Consider the following 17836-nt stretch of genomic DNA (forward strand, 5'->3'; position numbering starts at 1 on the left):
GACCATTCTGTCGGTAGCGCTCCTGGATGACGTTTAGGGTAAGGGGCTGGCTCTGCTGAGGAACCCTTCCTCAGCCCCAGCGAAGAAAGACCGACTTGAAAAGAAGTACCAATTGCTGGAGTCTGCGCCCAAGTGTCTACGGTCTCGGCCGTCACCGGACGGTGGTTTTAGCGGCCACCTGGAGGAAATCGTCGAGTTCACAGTCTTAATCTACACCTCCCGACAAAAAGGGGAAGAAATTGGGTTCCATGGGTAGAAATGTCATCTACTCAGCGGCGACGATGGTCAAGGCGGCCAACGCCTTAGCGATCGTGGCCAGATACGACCGGGAGCTTTGGTACAAGATGGCTCCACTCCTGGATTTCCTCACCGATGACAAATGGGTCAAGGCTTTGGAGATCCACCAGGATGGCGAGGTGGCGTTGGACCATGCCATCACAGTGGCCCTGGACATTGCCGACACAGGGTTCCGCCAGATGGGAAACGGAGTTTGCCTTCACTGTCGTGGCTGGCTCAAGGCCACCAACTTACGACAGGAGGTCCAGACGAGGGTCCTGGACATGCCGGCCGACTGAGACAACCTGTTTGGGAAGGTCATCTACGAATCCCTCCACACCATAAAGACAGACAGACGGGTCGTGCCTTGGGCACTCTGAAACAACACCAGCCGTCCTTTCGTTCCTCCGGAGGGAAGTCTAGCAAGTCTTCGAAGGGTTTCCATCGGGGCTCATCCTCTTACTGCCAAACTTCCCGTTCTTCGACCCAGGAAGCCAACAGGGGTCGCTCCAAGGCCTTCATAGGTGGCCGCTGTCATCAAGGCCCCTAGAGTGGCACGCCGACCTCCAAGCAGAACTAAACCGGCCAAGATGTCGGGCCCCAACCCATGCACCCCAGTGGGAGGTTGGCTGGCGAACTTAGTCAGCATGCGGGAGATCATATCCACCGTTCGATGGGTGCTAGATGCTCTCGCCCCCGGGCATGCTTCGGAATTTCAACGGAAGTGTCTGCGAATACCACCGGTGGCCCGACAGGAACAACAAGTCCCTCTGCTGCTGGAAGTTTGGGTCATGTTAAGGAAAGGGGCGATAGAGCTAGTTCCACAGCGAGTCCGAAGTTTGCTCAAGATTCATTCTCGTAAGAAAAAAGACTGGGGGCTGGAGGCCTATTCTCGACATACGTCGACTCAACTACATAAAGTCCCAGAAGTACAGGATGGTCATGCTGCAGCACATGCTTGGCCAGCTGGAGGAGAGGGGGGACTGCCTGTCGTTCTTGGATCTAGAGGACAGGTACTTCCACATTCCCCATACACGAAAAACATTGCAGGTTCCTGCGCTTCATCGTTCAAGGGATCCATTACCAGGTCAAGGCTTTCCTCTTCAGACTGAAGTCAGCGCCCAGAGTCTTCACCATGTGCCTGGCTCTGGTGGCGGCCCATCTACGACTACAGGGGATTCACGTATATCCTTACCTGGATGACTGGCTCATGCGGGCCAAGTCAAGTGACATCGCTGCCGATCGCACAGCGAAGACCGCCCGACTACTGACGGGCCTGGGGTTCTCTGTGAATTATGCAAAGTCCTGCTTGACTCCATCGCAGGATGCGCTGTTCCTGGGATCCAGGCTCAACATGGTGTCCTGCCTGACGTCACCATGCCTGATTCGGCTCTGCAGATTGCGGATGCGTCCACTACGGAAGTTCCTCGGCGCTCATTGGGTCCAGGTGTTCGGGGGCTTCCAGGACAGAATTTCGCTCGACGAGGAGTTGCGTCGAGCTTTAAGGTGGTGGGGCGTGCGCTTCAACATCGCCAGAGGCATGGACTTCCAGAAACACACCCCCCCCCCCCCCCCGCCCCCGTACCAGGAGACTGTGGCTGCCGGAAGAGAAGACGCTACACTCAATGTCCTGGAGCTACGGGCAGTGTTTTGGGCCGTCCCTCAAGGGCAAAGTGGTGAGGGTCTTCACGGACAATACCACCACAACGTATTACATCCAGAAGCAGAGGGGCACCAGATCCCCAGCACTCCAAAGACGTGCAGGACTTGTGGCACTGGGCCGTTGCCCATGGGATGTTCCTCATTCCGTTTCACCTGGCAGGAGTAAAGGACACCGTTGCCGACTCCCTCAGCAGGGAGCTGCACTGTTCCCACCCGTGGGAGCTTCGGCAGGATCAAGTGGACAACCTTTTCCTCAAATGGGGCAGTCCCCAGATCGATCTGTTTGCGACAGCGAAGAACACCAAGTGCCGGAGGTTCGCCAGCAGGTTCCCCCAGCCGGGGAACATGAGGGGTGCATTCTCCTTCCCTTGAGAAGGCCTGTTTCTATATGCGTTCCCTCTGCTGCCACTACTACTTCGAGTCATCGGTCAACTCAGACTGTACCGGTGCAGGATGATCCTCGTTGCACCAGCGTGGCCGAGACAGATCTGGTACCCGGACCTTCTCAGCATGTCAGCATCCCCTCCAGTCAAGCTGCCAGTGGTCGCGGATCTTCTCGCCAGGGAAGGAGGTGCAATCCTGCACCACAACCCAGGATCGCTGAACCTGAAGGCCTGGCACCTGCAGCACTAGAGTTCAGTGGTTACGAGCTTCCTGCAGACTGCAGGGAGGTACTCGCCAAGGCCAGGGCGTTGTCGACTTTGAATTGCTACTGACATAAATGGAAGCGCTTTGCGACTTGGTGGCTGTCGCAAAAGATCAACCCTATGAGCGTCACGGCTCCTCAAGTACTTCCGTATTTATTGTCATTGGCTGAATCGGGGCTGGCACACACCTCCAAGGTACATCTGGCGGCTATCTCCCGCTATACCAGGACTCCAGGACGATCTTCACTGTGGTCTCATTGTCTAGTCAGAGTTCATCAAGGGACTGTTCCGCTTGTTCCCGCCAGTGAAGGCCCCAGCCTGGGAGCTCAACGTGGTGCTGACTAGGTTCCTGGGGCCCCGCCGCTCAAGTTTCTGTTGTGGAAGACCGCTTTCCTCGTGGCCATCACCTCTGCGAGAAGAGTAGGTGAGATCCAGACCCTGCCCTGCAAGCGGCCTTACTTGACTTTCCACGAGACGAGGGCGGTGCTGCGGACGCACCCCTCCTTCATTCCCAAGGTTCTGTCGGAATTTCATCTCAACGAGCCCTTGGTGTTGCCTGTATTTTTTCCGATGCCTTCGACACCAGCTGAGAGGACTTTGCACTGAGGTTTTGTGGCCCGCACAGAGTTTCCGGAAAATGTCCCAGCTTTTTGTGAACTTTGGTCCTGTGAACCATGGGAAGGCCCTGTCCAAGGCTTCCATTTCCATGTGCCTCTCCTGCTGTATCACTCATTGTCACTGGCGGCAAATCAACCCAGAGCTCACTAAACTGAAACTGTTTTTTCTTTTACTGAGGATTCCCAGTCTGATGACTGGGAATATTCATGAGCATGTGAATCCATGCCAGACCCAATGTTGGATAAAAACAGTTACAGGTAAGTAACTTGTTCCTTCTGATGTGTATCCTCTTTCTCCCTACTCTGAGGGTGGCATTTATTGCCTGAATATCCGATTGTGATACTAAAGTAGTGGGTTATCCACCTGTGAGCTAGGTATGTGTACGTTGATCTTTTTACTTACCTTTTGAATTTTTAAAGTTGCTTTAGTTTAGTACTGTAAAGAATTGGTGTTTCAACTCAGTGGGGCTTTTTACATAATATTTATAAAAAATGGTTGGCTTTAGTACACAATAGTGCCCCCTTCCTCCTTAGTCTCACTGCTTCGTCTGTGCTAGTTATGAGAATGGTTTAGCTCAACTGAGGTGTAAAATGCCTTGCTAACCGTGGATGGCTTTTCTATGTCCTGCCACAGGTAGTGACTTGGAAGAAGCCTCCTAACAGCAATTCTCCATTTAATGCCAGACAGACAAAACCAACTTTCCCTCAAGACTGACTTCTTGTGAGGCAGAGGTTTCTCATGCATGTATACAATTAGTGTAAAACACGGCGGCAGCAGCTGCTGCTATGTGTAAATAACTGTGATTTTCTATTTTACAATGCAGATTTTTCCTGAGGGTATCAGAATTATTTGATAAAACGAGGGTAAGTGTGTTTATTATCTGGTATGTCATTTGAGAATCTGCTTGTTGTGTATTGCTGGTTCTAGATCTAGCTTATGTTATAAATCTTGTGTGCATGTCTGTCTTTTCCATTACTCGTCCTTTGAAACTCCATTTATGGTATAGTCATGCCTTGAATTTGTCTGTTCTGTGCCTGGACTCTCATGGGCATTCTGCCTTTATGGTCTGGGGTGTCTTGTGAATACTTTCTGTCCCATTTCTGATATTTGCTATGAACTGGATGATTCTGAACTGGATATGTGGTTAGTCTGTGCTGTGTTTTATGTCTAGGTATTGTCAGTATTTTGTGGATTTGTTGGGTCTGCAATGTGTTTTGTGTCTGATGCGTGTGTTGGGTCTGTCTGCTCCTTGTGCCATTTGTTAAGAATTGGTCTTTTCTGTGTGTGCTGTGGTTTGTAAAACTGTCTTGCGTGTCTGCTATGTGTACTGGATTTAACATTGGCTTATTGTGGTTCTGTTTTAGTCTCTCTTTCATGACGCGGTGTCTATCATGTCTGAATCTTGTCCCTTTTTGTACATGTTTGTTTTCAATGTCTGTAGTAAGCCTTGGTTGTAGATTGTCCAATGTGATACATATTTTTTTATTCTCTTTAATGTCTGTCTGCAGAAAGTTGAAGCCCGCGTGTCTGCTGACGAGGACCTTAAGCTTTCCGACCTCCTGAAATACTACCTGCGAGAATCCCAGGCTGCCAAGGTGAGGAGTTAATGCACAGTATTCATTCAAGTATAGTTGGTTTACTTTATCAATGTCAAATGCTTCTCAGCACCCACATCTAGGCTTACCCACAGACAGCCACTTTGCCTGGGAAAGCAGTAGCTTTCACTGGGAAAGAGCTTCCCATATCTGGCAATTCCGGGCCCGGGAAGGCAGGAATAAGGCAAGAGAACAATATGGTCAAACAGGCAAGAATCTTGTGGCATGAACTTGGAAAAGCCCACCTTGGGTGAACAGGGTGTTGGGAGATGTATCGGTTTTATGCATAATCCCCTCCCCTCTCCTAGTGGGACCCCCAGCACTTTTTGCGGGTTTCTAGACCTTTTTCTCTCTCTCCTCTTTCATTCTTATTTACTATGACTTTTTGTTCTTTTTGCATTACCTCATCCTATGGAGTCTTGCTTTCCTCCATATCTCTTAAAGGCATCTGTGTTACACTTTTGGGTTCTCCTTTGATATTCTTGGACTATCCTTAAAAACTACTGTTTTGAGGGATACTTTGAATCCTTCCTAAAACTTTAATTTTTGAGAGATTAGCGCACACCAACCTACAAGGGGGGGGGGCGTCTGGCTGACCCGATTGGACATCCGCTCTCCCCTTTCTGTAAGCTGCTGAGAGTTTGCAGAAGAGTGAAGGGGAAATCCAAATAATCCAAATAAAAGGTGAAGTTCCTGAGGCAGAAGGCAAGTCGGCCACTGGAACAGAAGATCTGAAGCTGAAGACGACCATAGATGCATGCAGACCCGTCCAGTAACCGTGAAACGACCACTGCTGTCCTGACTGTTTTCATACCGACGGAGGGGCTCTGAAGAGGATGACTATTTCCCTTTGGCTGGTGGGACCAACCATCCCCAAAACGAACTGCAGATCGTGCCATCTCCCGAGGTGCTGTAACCTTCCAGGGCTGCAAACTGCAAATACCAGGGCACCTCTGACCCATTTGCAGTGCAGTGTCTTTGCATGGATGAATCGGTCCAGAACTTTGATGAGTTCCAGTTGGATCTCCAGGGGCACAATCCCACTCATCCAAGTCCTCTCACCAGAGTGCAGGACTGAAGAAGCGAGGAAGATCGACCAGGTGATAGCCGTCCTTTGTTGGAGCTGATAAAAAGGCACCAAAACCGCAGACTGACAAAATACTTACGTAGGGTCCCCTTCTCGCGACTGCTGCTGTGACATCCCATTCAGAGTGCTTGCTTTCATCACCAGACCGAGTAATCAGGAGACCGGGTCTGTTGCTGCTGCACAGGAAATAATCCAGCAGCATCAAGCTGTATAGTCGCTTGCTTGTCACTGGAGTGCGTTGCAAGATGTTTGGTGTCCACTGTGAGACAGACATGGTATCAACAGTTAAACAAAGACGCAAGAGATCCAGTTAAGAGGGCACTTCCCTCAACTGAGTCTAAAAGTTCAAAGTAAAATGCTGTGTGTTTTGCAACCTATACCAGCCCTTACTTCTAATGCTCACAATGTCTGGAATGTTCAGGATTTTCTCCCGCAGCTCCCTTCCCCAAGTTTCAGACACTTGGGGAGTAAAGTTCTACAAGGTTCAGGATTCACTTCAAGTAAATGTCACCATAGCACAACAGCTCACAGTTTTTGTTAGGCTCAGCTTTGCACTCTTCCTGTTTGGTTTTCTCAGAAGCACAAACAACAAATGTCCAGCTAGCTTCTTAGGCTTCTCTTGCCTGAACTCAGAAAGCAACGCCGGAGAAGGAACAAGTTACTTGCCTGTAACTGTTCTTCACCAGCATGGGTCTGGCATGGATTCACATGCAAACCCTCCCTCCTTCCCCTCTGCGTCTCTTCCTGGTCATACTGCCACTTTACATGCTACCAAATCTGAAGATGGCTGCCAGAAGAGGGGCTTAGGGAGAGGGCAGTCGTTGGCTGGGGGCAGTATGACCCAGAGCTCAGTGATTGGTTTATAGGAGAAAGACAGTGTGAAAGAGTTTTCTTTTTTTTACTGAGGATTCCCAGTCTGATGGAGAATGTTCAGGAGCATGTGAATCCATGCCAGACCCTTGCTGGAGAACAGTTGCAGGTAAGTAACTTCCTTATTTATTATATACATTAAGGCACACTGTTGTAACGTTCCAGTCAGTTAAGTACTATAGCACAGTAAAACAGAAGAGCATTAGCAATATTTTTTAGATGGTAAACCACATGGGTAGTAACTCTAGAATAGCTTTTCAAATAACCAAATAGCATAGTAAAACCATCTGAAACATATCTGCAACTTTTACAACTTCTTCTTCTAACTGTTAGGAACTTTGTACAGCCTGTCTTGGAGTCCAACCCTATCTTATGAGAGAGGTAAGGGAGTTTGGGGGTGCCAGGTATTAGGGCGCTGTGGTTAATAGGTCAAGAGTGTGTAGGGAAATAATATAGCTGATATGCTATCATACTATGGAACTCTAGGCTACCCCTGCCTAGTATAAGAAACAAGTAACAAGATTGTTCCATGTACATGCGCTGATATAATTAATATTGTTTGCTAAACAGATATTGTAACAATACAGATCCACATTGGTAAGTTGAATTGTTGATATTAGTAAACACTAACTATGCTGACACGTGTTTCGACCTCATCAGTCTTTTTCAAGGCAAATTATGGAATCTATAATCAGAATATTGCATATACATTGAAGGTTAATCTTATTGAAATATATCTGCTGCCGCCAGCCCATCCTGGACCCATTGTGCTTTTTAACCACAACATTACAAAAGAATGTTATAAGGGTACAGTATATCCTAACTAAACTTTACTTTAGGGTGATGTGTCCAGCTTTAAAAATACATGGAATCCACGGAGAGAGACATAGTCTCTCAGTACTGACAGCCTTAGGGACTGATCAGTTTCCCCGTAACAGTTGGCACACGGGAAGTAAAGCTGAGGGTTTTACTAAACTTTCAAGTCAGGCCAGCTGTAAAAAAATAAATGAGCAAACAGGGTGTGCCATAGATGTGACTGGGAAGAAAATAGCAAACAAATCTTTCCTAACGCTCCCTTTCTCTCTCTACCTCTCACTCCCTTTTGCTCCTTTCACTGATCTTGCCTCCTTACACGTTGCTCCCCTTTCTCCTCCTCACCTTTCTTCTCACCACATACTTCCTCCAGCCTTCTCCTCTTCCTTCTCACTTATCCCTCCTTTCCTCCTTCTCTCTCCTTCTACCTCTTCTGTCCTTTGTCATCTTGTTGGAGAGAATTTTCATTTCTTCTGCCAATTTCCCTCGCCCTGAGAGACCCCCAGCACTTTGGCTGGACTTCTAGGATTTTTTGCTTTATTCTCCTAGGTGAATGGAACTTCTTACCACTCACTCATTGTTTTGCTCCGAGATGGGCACCCATTGTTTCTGCTGCTGTAAGTCTTTATGGAGTCATGCTTTCCTCCATTTTCACTACAGGTATTTGTAATAAATTGTCGCAGCACCCTATGTGCAGTGTTGCTGGGGAGTCCTTTGGGCTCACTTTGCTAATTCTTTAACTTTTTCCTGAGAACTACTGTTCTGCAGGGACCAGCACACACACCACCTTATGTGGAGTGCTGAGGGGCTACATTGTAACTCCTTTCCCACTGCTCCCGTAACTTGTATAGTAACAGGTCAAACCTAAATAGCTGGTGGCAGTGGATACTTTTCTACCATGTTTGTGTTAGTTACTTGCAAGCTGTTTCCATAGCTGCAGGACCGCACCCACGAGTGACCATTTTCTCAAAATGGCCCCATTCTTCTATTATCACAATTTTTAATTTCTGTGTTCTTTGTTGGCTCTTCTATCGTTCCAGGTGGGGGGTGGGTCCTCCTTGAGTTTTTCCTTTGGCAGGATCCCTTTGTGAAGCCTGCCAAGACTCCAGTGTGTCTGAGGCAGGAAGTGAGGGAGGAGCCCGAAACGTCCCTGTCCTTTTGTTTTAGGGTGTGCCTGTCTGGAACCAGTTTGAACTGAGCAGCTGGCTGTCCTGCAGGGACAGCCACCCCAGGTGATTTTTTTTTTAAACATTTATTTTATTGAGAGAGCAGGTTTACAACAAGACAACTGCATACGCATCATGGCACAGTATAGGTGTAATTACATTATTGGTACATACACGCTGGGCATGAAACATCACATATCAGGGCGAGGAGATGGGTGCTACATTTGCATCTGGCATCAGATTGAACAAGTAAAGGCGCAACAGTGTCCAAATGTCTTTGGGTTGACAAGGTGTCGGGACCGATAGAACAAAGAGTTCCTCATCATCGTTTACCATACATAGGTTTTTTAGGAAATTGGCTCTGGTTGGTGCAGTTGCGGATTTCCATGATTTTAGGATACAGCGCAATGAGATGTTAAATTAGGCTCCTCGTGGTTTCCCTTACTTTACCAATGTCGCCAAGCAAGTACTACAGGGGGGACAGAGTCGCCGGGATCGACGTTATGTCCTCAAGGAGTTCCGCCACCTCCCGCCAAAATTCAGCAATCAGAGGACATGACTAGTACATGTGATATGGCCCAGCATTCGGAGCATTGCATTTGGAGCAGGCTCCTGTGCAGTTTTCCACGAATTTAGCTAACTTGGCAGGGGCATAGTGCAGTTGGTTCAAAACTTTGAATTGAATCAATCGGAGCCCTGCGTTCATAGAAACCGATCTGGTGAGCCGACAGTAGCGGGCCCACCTGACATCATCAATCTGGGTGCCCGTATCCCCTTCCCAGGTCTCTTTTATCGTATTTCGTGATGGGGAGTGGGTCTGCACTAACAAGTATACCATCGAAACCCCCTTACTGTGACTGTTTGTGGATACTATCGCCCTAATGCATTTGTGTACCTGGGGCTCTGTCGGGAAAGTTGGCCATCTAGCAGCAAAAGTGGCTCTCATGCGATGGTACTGAAAGCGTTTAAGCTGGCCTCCTCCCACCACCCCAATGAAATCTGTGAGTTCACAAAATTTGCCATCTGGGAACATGTCCCGCAATGTAAAGAGCTTATTAGGATCCCAGGATTGTTGTAGGGCTTTATCGAAGGTTGGGGAGATACTCGAAGTTCCACAAGGGGACCTCTGGGTCATAGGGGGTCTGTAGGCTGATTCTTTTGTATATCTTGGCCCAAGCCTGTGTAGTTGTATACACCGGGTCAAACGGGCAGATATCTCCATAGACGGGGTTGAGGAAAACTGATCGTACGTCATTGGGACGGACAGCATGTTTTTCCATGGGGATGTGAGGAGCTGTGTCCTCGGGATCGAACCAATGTTTAGCAAATTGAGCCTGTGCAGACAAGTAATACAATTCGAAATCTGGTACAGCCTACCGCCCTGTGAGAATGGTTCCACCATTTTGTCCCACCCCAGACTGGCCGTCTTCCCATTCAAGATGAAAGTGGAGGCGAGTGACTTGAGTTTCACGAAGAAGGGCTTACCAGGCCAGATCGGGATGTTGTTGAAATAATATAGGAGTTTGGGGAGGACTACCATTTTGAGTATTGCCACTCGGCCATAAAGGGACAGTGGAAGATTCGTCCACATCTGGAATTTGGTTGTCAAATTTAGTAACAGTTCCCCGTGGTTGTGTGTACAGAAGTTGTTTATCCCTAGCAACCATGATTCCTAGGTAGCGTACACAGGTGGGAGCGGGCCTAAACCCTGCAATCCCGGAGAGGTCCCCCGCCCCATCGGTCAAAGGAAATATTTCAGACTCGGGGACATTGATTCTGTATCCCGAGTGCTCTGAGAACTCGTGTATGTCTGTCATGCTGCCTACCCCCGGGGACCCAGACCACGTCCAGCAACCCCGGAAGCAGGCATCAAGTTATCCTAAGCAAGCCCAACAACCCCTGCTAGGGGCTATTTGGGTCCAGTCCTGGCGCCTATGGCGCCAGGCTCATATGGAAAGTCAGTCCTGGCGCCATAGGCGCCAAGCTCATAGATTAAAACTTACCTGATGCAGACCATGCTGCAAGAGCTCCAAGCCACAAAAGGCTTGGAAGGGACTACTTTACTTAGGGACTATTTTTTACTCGGGCAGGGCTGGGGAGGAATACTTACCTGGGACTACTTTGGAGGCTATTTAAACCACACCCGAAGAGCAGCACACGCTTCGCGTTATTCTGCATCCAGCAGCGTAATGCTCACCGTGCCTGCAAGTCTGCATCCAGCCTTCTGCCACGCCCGCCTCGAGTTTGAAGCTCCTAGAAAAAGGGAGAAAGAAGGAGAAAAGGTTAGAACAAGAGCAATACCTTTAATACTTACCTGAATTCCCGATCCATCGCGCCTTCGAGCTGGAAGAAAGAAGTTATTTTATGCGCGTCGCCTCGCCTGCTGCAATGCCGCGCTGAACTCACCGGCCTTCGCAGGATCTTCACATTCCAACGCATCCTCCTGTATGTTCCCGCCGCACTCCGGCACCTAAGGAGAAGACAAGAACAGCAAGGTGAAGCAAGGGAATACACAGAGGAATATTAGTTACCCTCCCATAGACTTACCTTATTTTACCACCGGGGGTACTATTCCTCTTCTCGGGTCGGCGGAGCTTCCACTACATCTTCGCCGAACCCCGGCCCCTAAGGGGAAACAAAAGGACAGCAAGGTGAAACAAAGGAACTAACAAGGGGAACCCTCCTCACCACAATAGACTTACCTGATTTTACCGCCAGAGGTATTATTCCCCAAGACTTCATACTTTCTCTCAGCGCCTGAATAAGCGAGAAAGCAACAGGTTACATATTGACATTATTTTATCGAACTGTGTTGGAAAATACAAATCCTTACCAGAATACTACCGTTTGCCACGAGGAACTCTTCATTAGGGTCAAGCTGCAACCTGCAAGGAATCGGACAAGAGTGAAAGTCAGGAATTTGAACTCTTACGAACTTTATACTTACGGCGTCTTGCCGGGAATCTCGGAGTCCATATTGTTCTGGAACTCACCAATTCCTTCGAGCCAGTGAAGCAACTGGTTACCAACGCGCCCCTGTGATCAATGCAGGATGGAGAGCTCATCTTTTCAAACCATCAGGTGAGACTATGAGGGGACATCAAAGGTGATCTGTGGGGAGAACAGCGGGGGTGGGGGGATTTACGCCCAACTCCACGGGTGGTTAATTCCCTTTCTCCATTTGCAGATGAATATTCCTACGGGCCAAGCAAACGAAACTAGGTGGGCCAGTCCAGTCGGTCATCTCGGCCCTACGCGTCACATTGGTGGACACCGCAGCTGTCCAGTTCCGATCGACGCCTCTGTTGGAGCCAGGTGAGCGTAACAATGTCTGACATGTGTTGCACATTCTCCTCTGGGTCCCGGACATACAACAGGGTGTCATCTGCGTATAATGATATAATCTGCGGGGGACCAGTCATTCTAAGCCCTCTATGTGAGTGGTTCTGGCGTATATATTCCGCCATTGGCTCGATGGTAAGGGCAAAAAGTATAGGTGAGAAGGGGAAGCCTTGCCTGGTCCCTCTGTGTAATTGAAACATAGGGGATAGAGTGGTGTTAGTTAAAACTTTAGCAGATGGGTGAGTGTACAGTAGTCGTACGCATTTGATAAAGTATTGGCCGAGGCCGAACCGTTCGAGCACCAGGAAGAGTTATGTCCAAGACACAGTCAAAAGCCTTTTCGGCATTCAGGGCCAACACGGCCGCCCTCGCTTCTGGATCTATCTGTGCCATTACATTGAATAGGTGCCTCAGATTGAGCGCCGTAGATCTGGTTGGTATAAAGCCAGCCTGGTCTGGGTGGACCAGGATCGACATATAGGGCAGAAGTCTGGTAGCTAGTACCTTAGCGAAAATCTTTGCATCGGTATTTATCAATGAAAGGGGTCTGTAAGATGCCATATCCTGTGCCGGTCTGCGGGGTTTCAGGAGGACAATGATAGCTTTGCGCATAGATTCCGGAAGGACACCCCGTTCCATTGCTTCCTCCCACACCTTCTGGAATTCTTTGTATAATTTCACACTAAGGCCGTCCGAGCCGGGGGCGCGGCCGCCTGACAGGGATTTAATGGCTTCTGTAATTTCTTCGACTGCGATAGGCTGATCTAGTATATTGCGGGTCTCAGTGGTAAATGTAGGAAGGTCTAGGTTATCTAGGTACCGGTACCTGTCCTCTTTAGTCTTTGTATCATGATTCGAGTATAGGGAGGAGTAGAACTCCGCAAAGGTGGAATTAATGTCCTGGTTTTTGTTAACCATTACCCCCGCTGGTGTCAGAATGCTGGGAATCGGGTTATGGTGCCTGTCGGTCTTAAGCATATTTGCAAGGAATTTCCCGGCCTTGTTGCTTTCCCCGTATCTGCGGGCTTTGGCTGGACAGCCATTTATAGGTCTTCCCTGTTGGCCAGCTCATTGAATTCCTTTAGTGTGACATGAATTTTCGTCAACGTTCTCTTGTCCTGCCTGACACCATAATCAGTTTGTAGCAAGTCTATTTTGGCTTTGGCTATACCCAGTTCCCTACTTACGGCTTTCAACATACCCGTAGACTTGCCCAGGATAGTTCGCTGAATCCAGACCTTGAATGCCTCCTACAGGGTAGCATAGGTGGTCACCGAACCCTCATTTACTTCCATAAATTCTGCGATCTCCGTATGTAGAGCTTCGCAGATGTTGGAGTCGCTCAGGATGAAGGGGCATTCTCCATCTTCTAGCTGGAGGTGGAGTATCGCCTAGTTTAATATCCAATGTTACTGGTGAGTGATCTGAAAGGGTGCGGGGGTGTATTTCACAGCCAGAGACTGTGCCGGCTAGGGATGAGCTAATAAGCCAGTAGTCTATACGCGAGTAGGAATCGTGGACAGACTAATAAAAGGTGAATTTCTTCTCGTGTGGGTGTAGTGTGCGCCATGCATCTATCATGCCTACCTGTTCCATCATCTGCGTCACCACCAGTGCAGCCCTGGTAGGGGTCCTAGGGGTGGCTGAGGATCGATCAAGGGATTGATCCATTATCGTATTGAGATCCACGCCACAGATGTGTGCCTCCCCTGACATGGTCAACATATCGAGTATTGCACAGTAGAATTGTGGATCGTCCCCATTTGGTCCATATGTATTGACCAGAATTATTTGGTGCCCCGCCAGCTTCCCCCATACTAGTGCATATCTGCCTTGCAGGTCTATTTTACTAGAGTGGTATTTAAAGCACAGCTTGGGGTGTATGAGAGTCAACACTCCCCTGGATTGCATTGAGCATTCCGTATAGTATCTGTGGGGGCCCCATCGTGGTAGGAATTTGGCATTAACATTTCCTAGTGCGTGTCTCCTGTATAAAAAGGATGTGAGGGTTGTGGCGTGCGATGTATGCTGCGATCTTCCTAGCTTTAACTGGGTTATTAAGCCCGCGGATGTTCCAGGAAAGTAGCTTAATATTTAAGCCCCTATTAGCCTGTGTCATAACCTTATCTTGGAGGAATAGTTTGTCCGTAGCCTTGCCCCTGTCACAAGTGGTACGGGTATCCTGCTATACAACCGCTCTGTGATTTTACCATTATATCTTCTCCAACCAATAACTCCTCAAACAGACCTGGCATGCCACCAGGTATAGCCCATACTCTATTTCCCCCACCCCGCCCCCCACCCGCATCATCAACCCCAACCTGATGATGTATCCCTTGAAACATAACTTGGGAACACTCCTGGGGGTGTAAGCCATACTCACATGGCCGCTATCCCAGGGGGCCTCACGGCCATACGTTACAGAAGTAGTAATAATCAGGGCTACCTCGCCGCCCTCGGTTTTAAGCAGTATAACAGTGTGGCAAGAACTGGAGTGCATCAGCCGGCAAGTTCATCCGGCTCTTCAACGGGCTGGGGTTTTACACTCTGATGCAGTGCCCGATCTCAGGCAGGTAGAGGGATAGAGGCTTCAACATATAACATGGCTTCCTTAGGATTTTCAAAGAAATGCGCCTGTCCTCCGTGTTGAATCCTCATTTTCACTGGGAAGACAAGAGAGTATGGAACTTTAAGCAGTCTCAATTGTTTCTTAACTGGTTCATAAGACCTTCTCAGTGTTTGTATATTTGTGGAAAAGTCCGGGTATATGTGTATCCTGTTTTCAAAGAATAGAGTACCTTTTTCTCTGGACTTCCGCAGCATAGCGTCTCTGTCCCTATAATTGAGGAGACGTGCGATTATCGTATGAGGCGGTGCTCCAGGTTTAGGAGGCGGTGCCGAAGTATGGTGGTCACGTTCCACAAGGAAATGGTCTGAGAAAGAGTCTGGGCCCAGAAAGTCTTTCAGGAGAGATTCCACTTGGCGTTCCATGGACCCCCTGCCGAAGGTCTCGGCCACCCCGACCAGACGGATGTTGTTCATCCGGGAACGGGATTCAAGGTCTTCGCATTTATTCAGGGTTTTTTGGAGGTCGCCCTTCAGCACGGCTGTACTGTAGTATAGAGTCCTCATTGGTACCGATCCTATTTTCGGCCTCGGTGATACGTGTGCTCTCCTTATTGACCCTTGCCTTCAAGGAGCGGATTGTCGCCCCGATGTCGTCTAGTTTGCTGTTAACCGCCCGGAAGCCATTTTGGACCATTAGCATTAATCGGTCCACTCTCTCATCTGTTGGGGGTTCCACTTGGTTATCCATTTGTTTTGGCGGTGGTGTGATGGGCCCACCTGGCTGGGAGCTGGCAAAGGAGTCCATAGGACCCGTCTTCTTGGAGCGCACCCCTTTCTGCTCGTGGCGGCCCATATGATGAGCCGAATGGCTTATGTTCTCCCGCGTCTCTCTGATCACTGCAACGGATTACTCGTGGTTTTATATAGGACCTATAAGGACCATGCACCCAGAGGTCCATGCACCCAGCTAGCGGTCACTTCTGTTGTCCAAAGTTCGACTAGGAGGTGGTTAAGGACCTGAGGTTATGTCGAAGTACAGGATCGAAGGGGGAGTTACCAGACAAGCTCTAGCTGTTCATTCGGGCATTGCCGCCATTACAAAGGTTTCACGAGACCAATCTTTCCTGTAGTCGCCCCTCTACGGTCTCTTGCCAAGGGTGGAGATTATGACGCTGCCCAATCTCGGGGTCAATGAATAGTGCCAGCGGCCCGAGCAGCGCGGGCCAACCAGCACCGCAGATCCCCCGCAGCTTGATACGAGTGTCTTCTGATGTGCAGCGGCCTCAGCAAGGGGTGATCTCAAGTCCAAGGCACATGGACGGGGAACCCTTCTCTCAGACGGCACGTGGCGGTTTGTATAGTGCTGCTTCCTGCAGATCTCGTAGGTGCGTCCCGGGTTCCAGCCCGGTTGCTTCGAAGGGGTACTGCTGCAGCCCCAGGGTTGTACTCGGGGTTCCCCGTTAGCAACAAAGGTATGCCGCCACTGTAGTGTTCCACTGGCACGTAGCCATGAGTAGTTACCAGCCGGGCCCCCCACCGATCGGGCCCGCTAGGCCAGGGATCATGTAGGCCCGTTGAGTTTGTTACTAGTGCTGGGTCATCCAGCGTCGCGAGCATCGCCACCACAGTGTAGTCCTGGGGTACGCAGTCAGACCAAGTATCAGTTTCCTGTCCCCTCGCCCAAGTATGTATGGTCAGGCGGGGACACACTGCAGTGCCCATGAGCACTTACTTGTTGTCATGCCTTGAGGATTGTATGAACCAGAATGTTGTGGGGGGGGTGGGAGGTCCGCTACCTTCCCCTGGCCGTCGCCACTGGGGGCGGGGGCCTTCTCCAGCCCGTTGTACCCCCAAGGCCGGTCGCACAACAGGATCTGCAGCGTTCAGGGGGCGCGGTCCGCCGCCACCTCCACGACCCCGACGGGCCGCCTCCTCTGAGTATAGTCGCCGCGTGTGGGATACCCGTCCGTGGCGCACCAGCGGCTCGCACCTGTAGACCAATATCAGCAGGGCTCCCCTCGAGCCGATCAACCAAGGGATTGTGCTGCCAGTTGTCCGTGGATGCCAGTGTTTTGCCTCCGCTGTACAGCGAGAGAGCAGTCCTCGCAGTGCGTCACCGCCCCTCCACTAGCGGCTCCGCTGGGGGAAATCTCTTGGTGCTCGCGGGCGGCCCGCGCTGCCACCAAGGTACGGAGGATTTTCGGGACGATATAACTCCCGAATGGTCAGCTGCAGCGGCACCAGATTTTCACAGCCTGTGCCTCAGGATATACGCAACTTGCCGGTGTGTTTCTTTCGCTTGGTGGGCAGCCCTGATGCAGGATGATTACGGATCAGGATTCATACGGGCTGGAGCTCCGGTACTAGGCAGGCATTTTAGATGTGCGCAACAGCGCCCCCTCCCCCCCAGGTGATTGATGGGTCCATAGGACTGAATGAATGGCTTCCTGCATAAAAGGCAAGGGTTTTGGAACACAAGTCGACCACTGGAACTGAAGCTCCGAAGACGACTACGGTCAGTGATGCCAGCAGCACCTCCAGTAACCGCTGAAGTACTGCTGCTGTCCTGACCCTGTTTTTGAACTGACAGGGAAGCTCTGCCAAGGACGACTTCTTCCTCTTGGCTGGTGGTCATGACCCTCTTCAATTTGAGCCATCCCCGACATCCTGCAACCTTCCTTGAAGTGCATTGCCTTGCCGTTGACGAATATTGCTGGAACTTCAGTGGCATCCTTGTGGACCTCTAGCAGCGTGAATCCTCCCCTCAAAGTCCCCTCACCAGAGTGCAGAACCGAGAAATGAAGACGATTCTAACTGGCAGTAATACTTAGATACTCGTTCTGAGAAAAAGGTGCCAAAACAAGTAAACCGATGCAGGAGTACGAGGTATTCTTTGCTGGCGAGTCCCTCTACTGCTGCAGGAGCCCATCCAGGGTCCCCCCATTTGTCACCACGCCCAAGGACCAGGAGACAGTTTGCAGCCGTGCATCCAGAAGGCGTCCAGCTACATCAGCTTCTTCGCACACAAGGTACTGTGAGGCTCTTGGTAAACTTACTTGAAGCAGTTTGTGTCGCTCCTTTACTTTTGGTGCACTGTTTCTTCTGTTTCGGTGTTCACCCATTTTCAGGCGCCCAGACCTAACAGCCTGTGCCCCTCCAGGAAAGCTTCTTCTAAGCTCCTGAACTTTTTCA

The 17836-nt window shown here is 49.8% G+C and overlaps 1 protein-coding gene across 1 annotated transcript in view; it reads left to right on the top strand.

The window, feature by feature from the left end:
* SNX6 (sorting nexin 6) overlaps positions 1-17836 on the top strand; it is a 470945-nt gene that overhangs the window by 361803 nt on the left and 91306 nt on the right. The window contains exons 10-11 of the mRNA XM_069638456.1: positions 4027-4066; positions 4712-4798. Coding sequence (XP_069494557.1) covers positions 4027-4066; positions 4712-4798 — 127 coding nt within the window. The remainder of the gene's footprint in view (positions 1-4026; positions 4067-4711; positions 4799-17836) is intronic.

Source organism: Ambystoma mexicanum, chromosome 14 (assembly GCF_040938575.1).
Source record: "Ambystoma mexicanum isolate Mex_15411 chromosome 14, UKY_AmexF1_1, whole genome shotgun sequence".
NCBI classification, from domain to species: Eukaryota; Metazoa; Chordata; class Amphibia; order Caudata; family Ambystomatidae; genus Ambystoma; species Ambystoma mexicanum.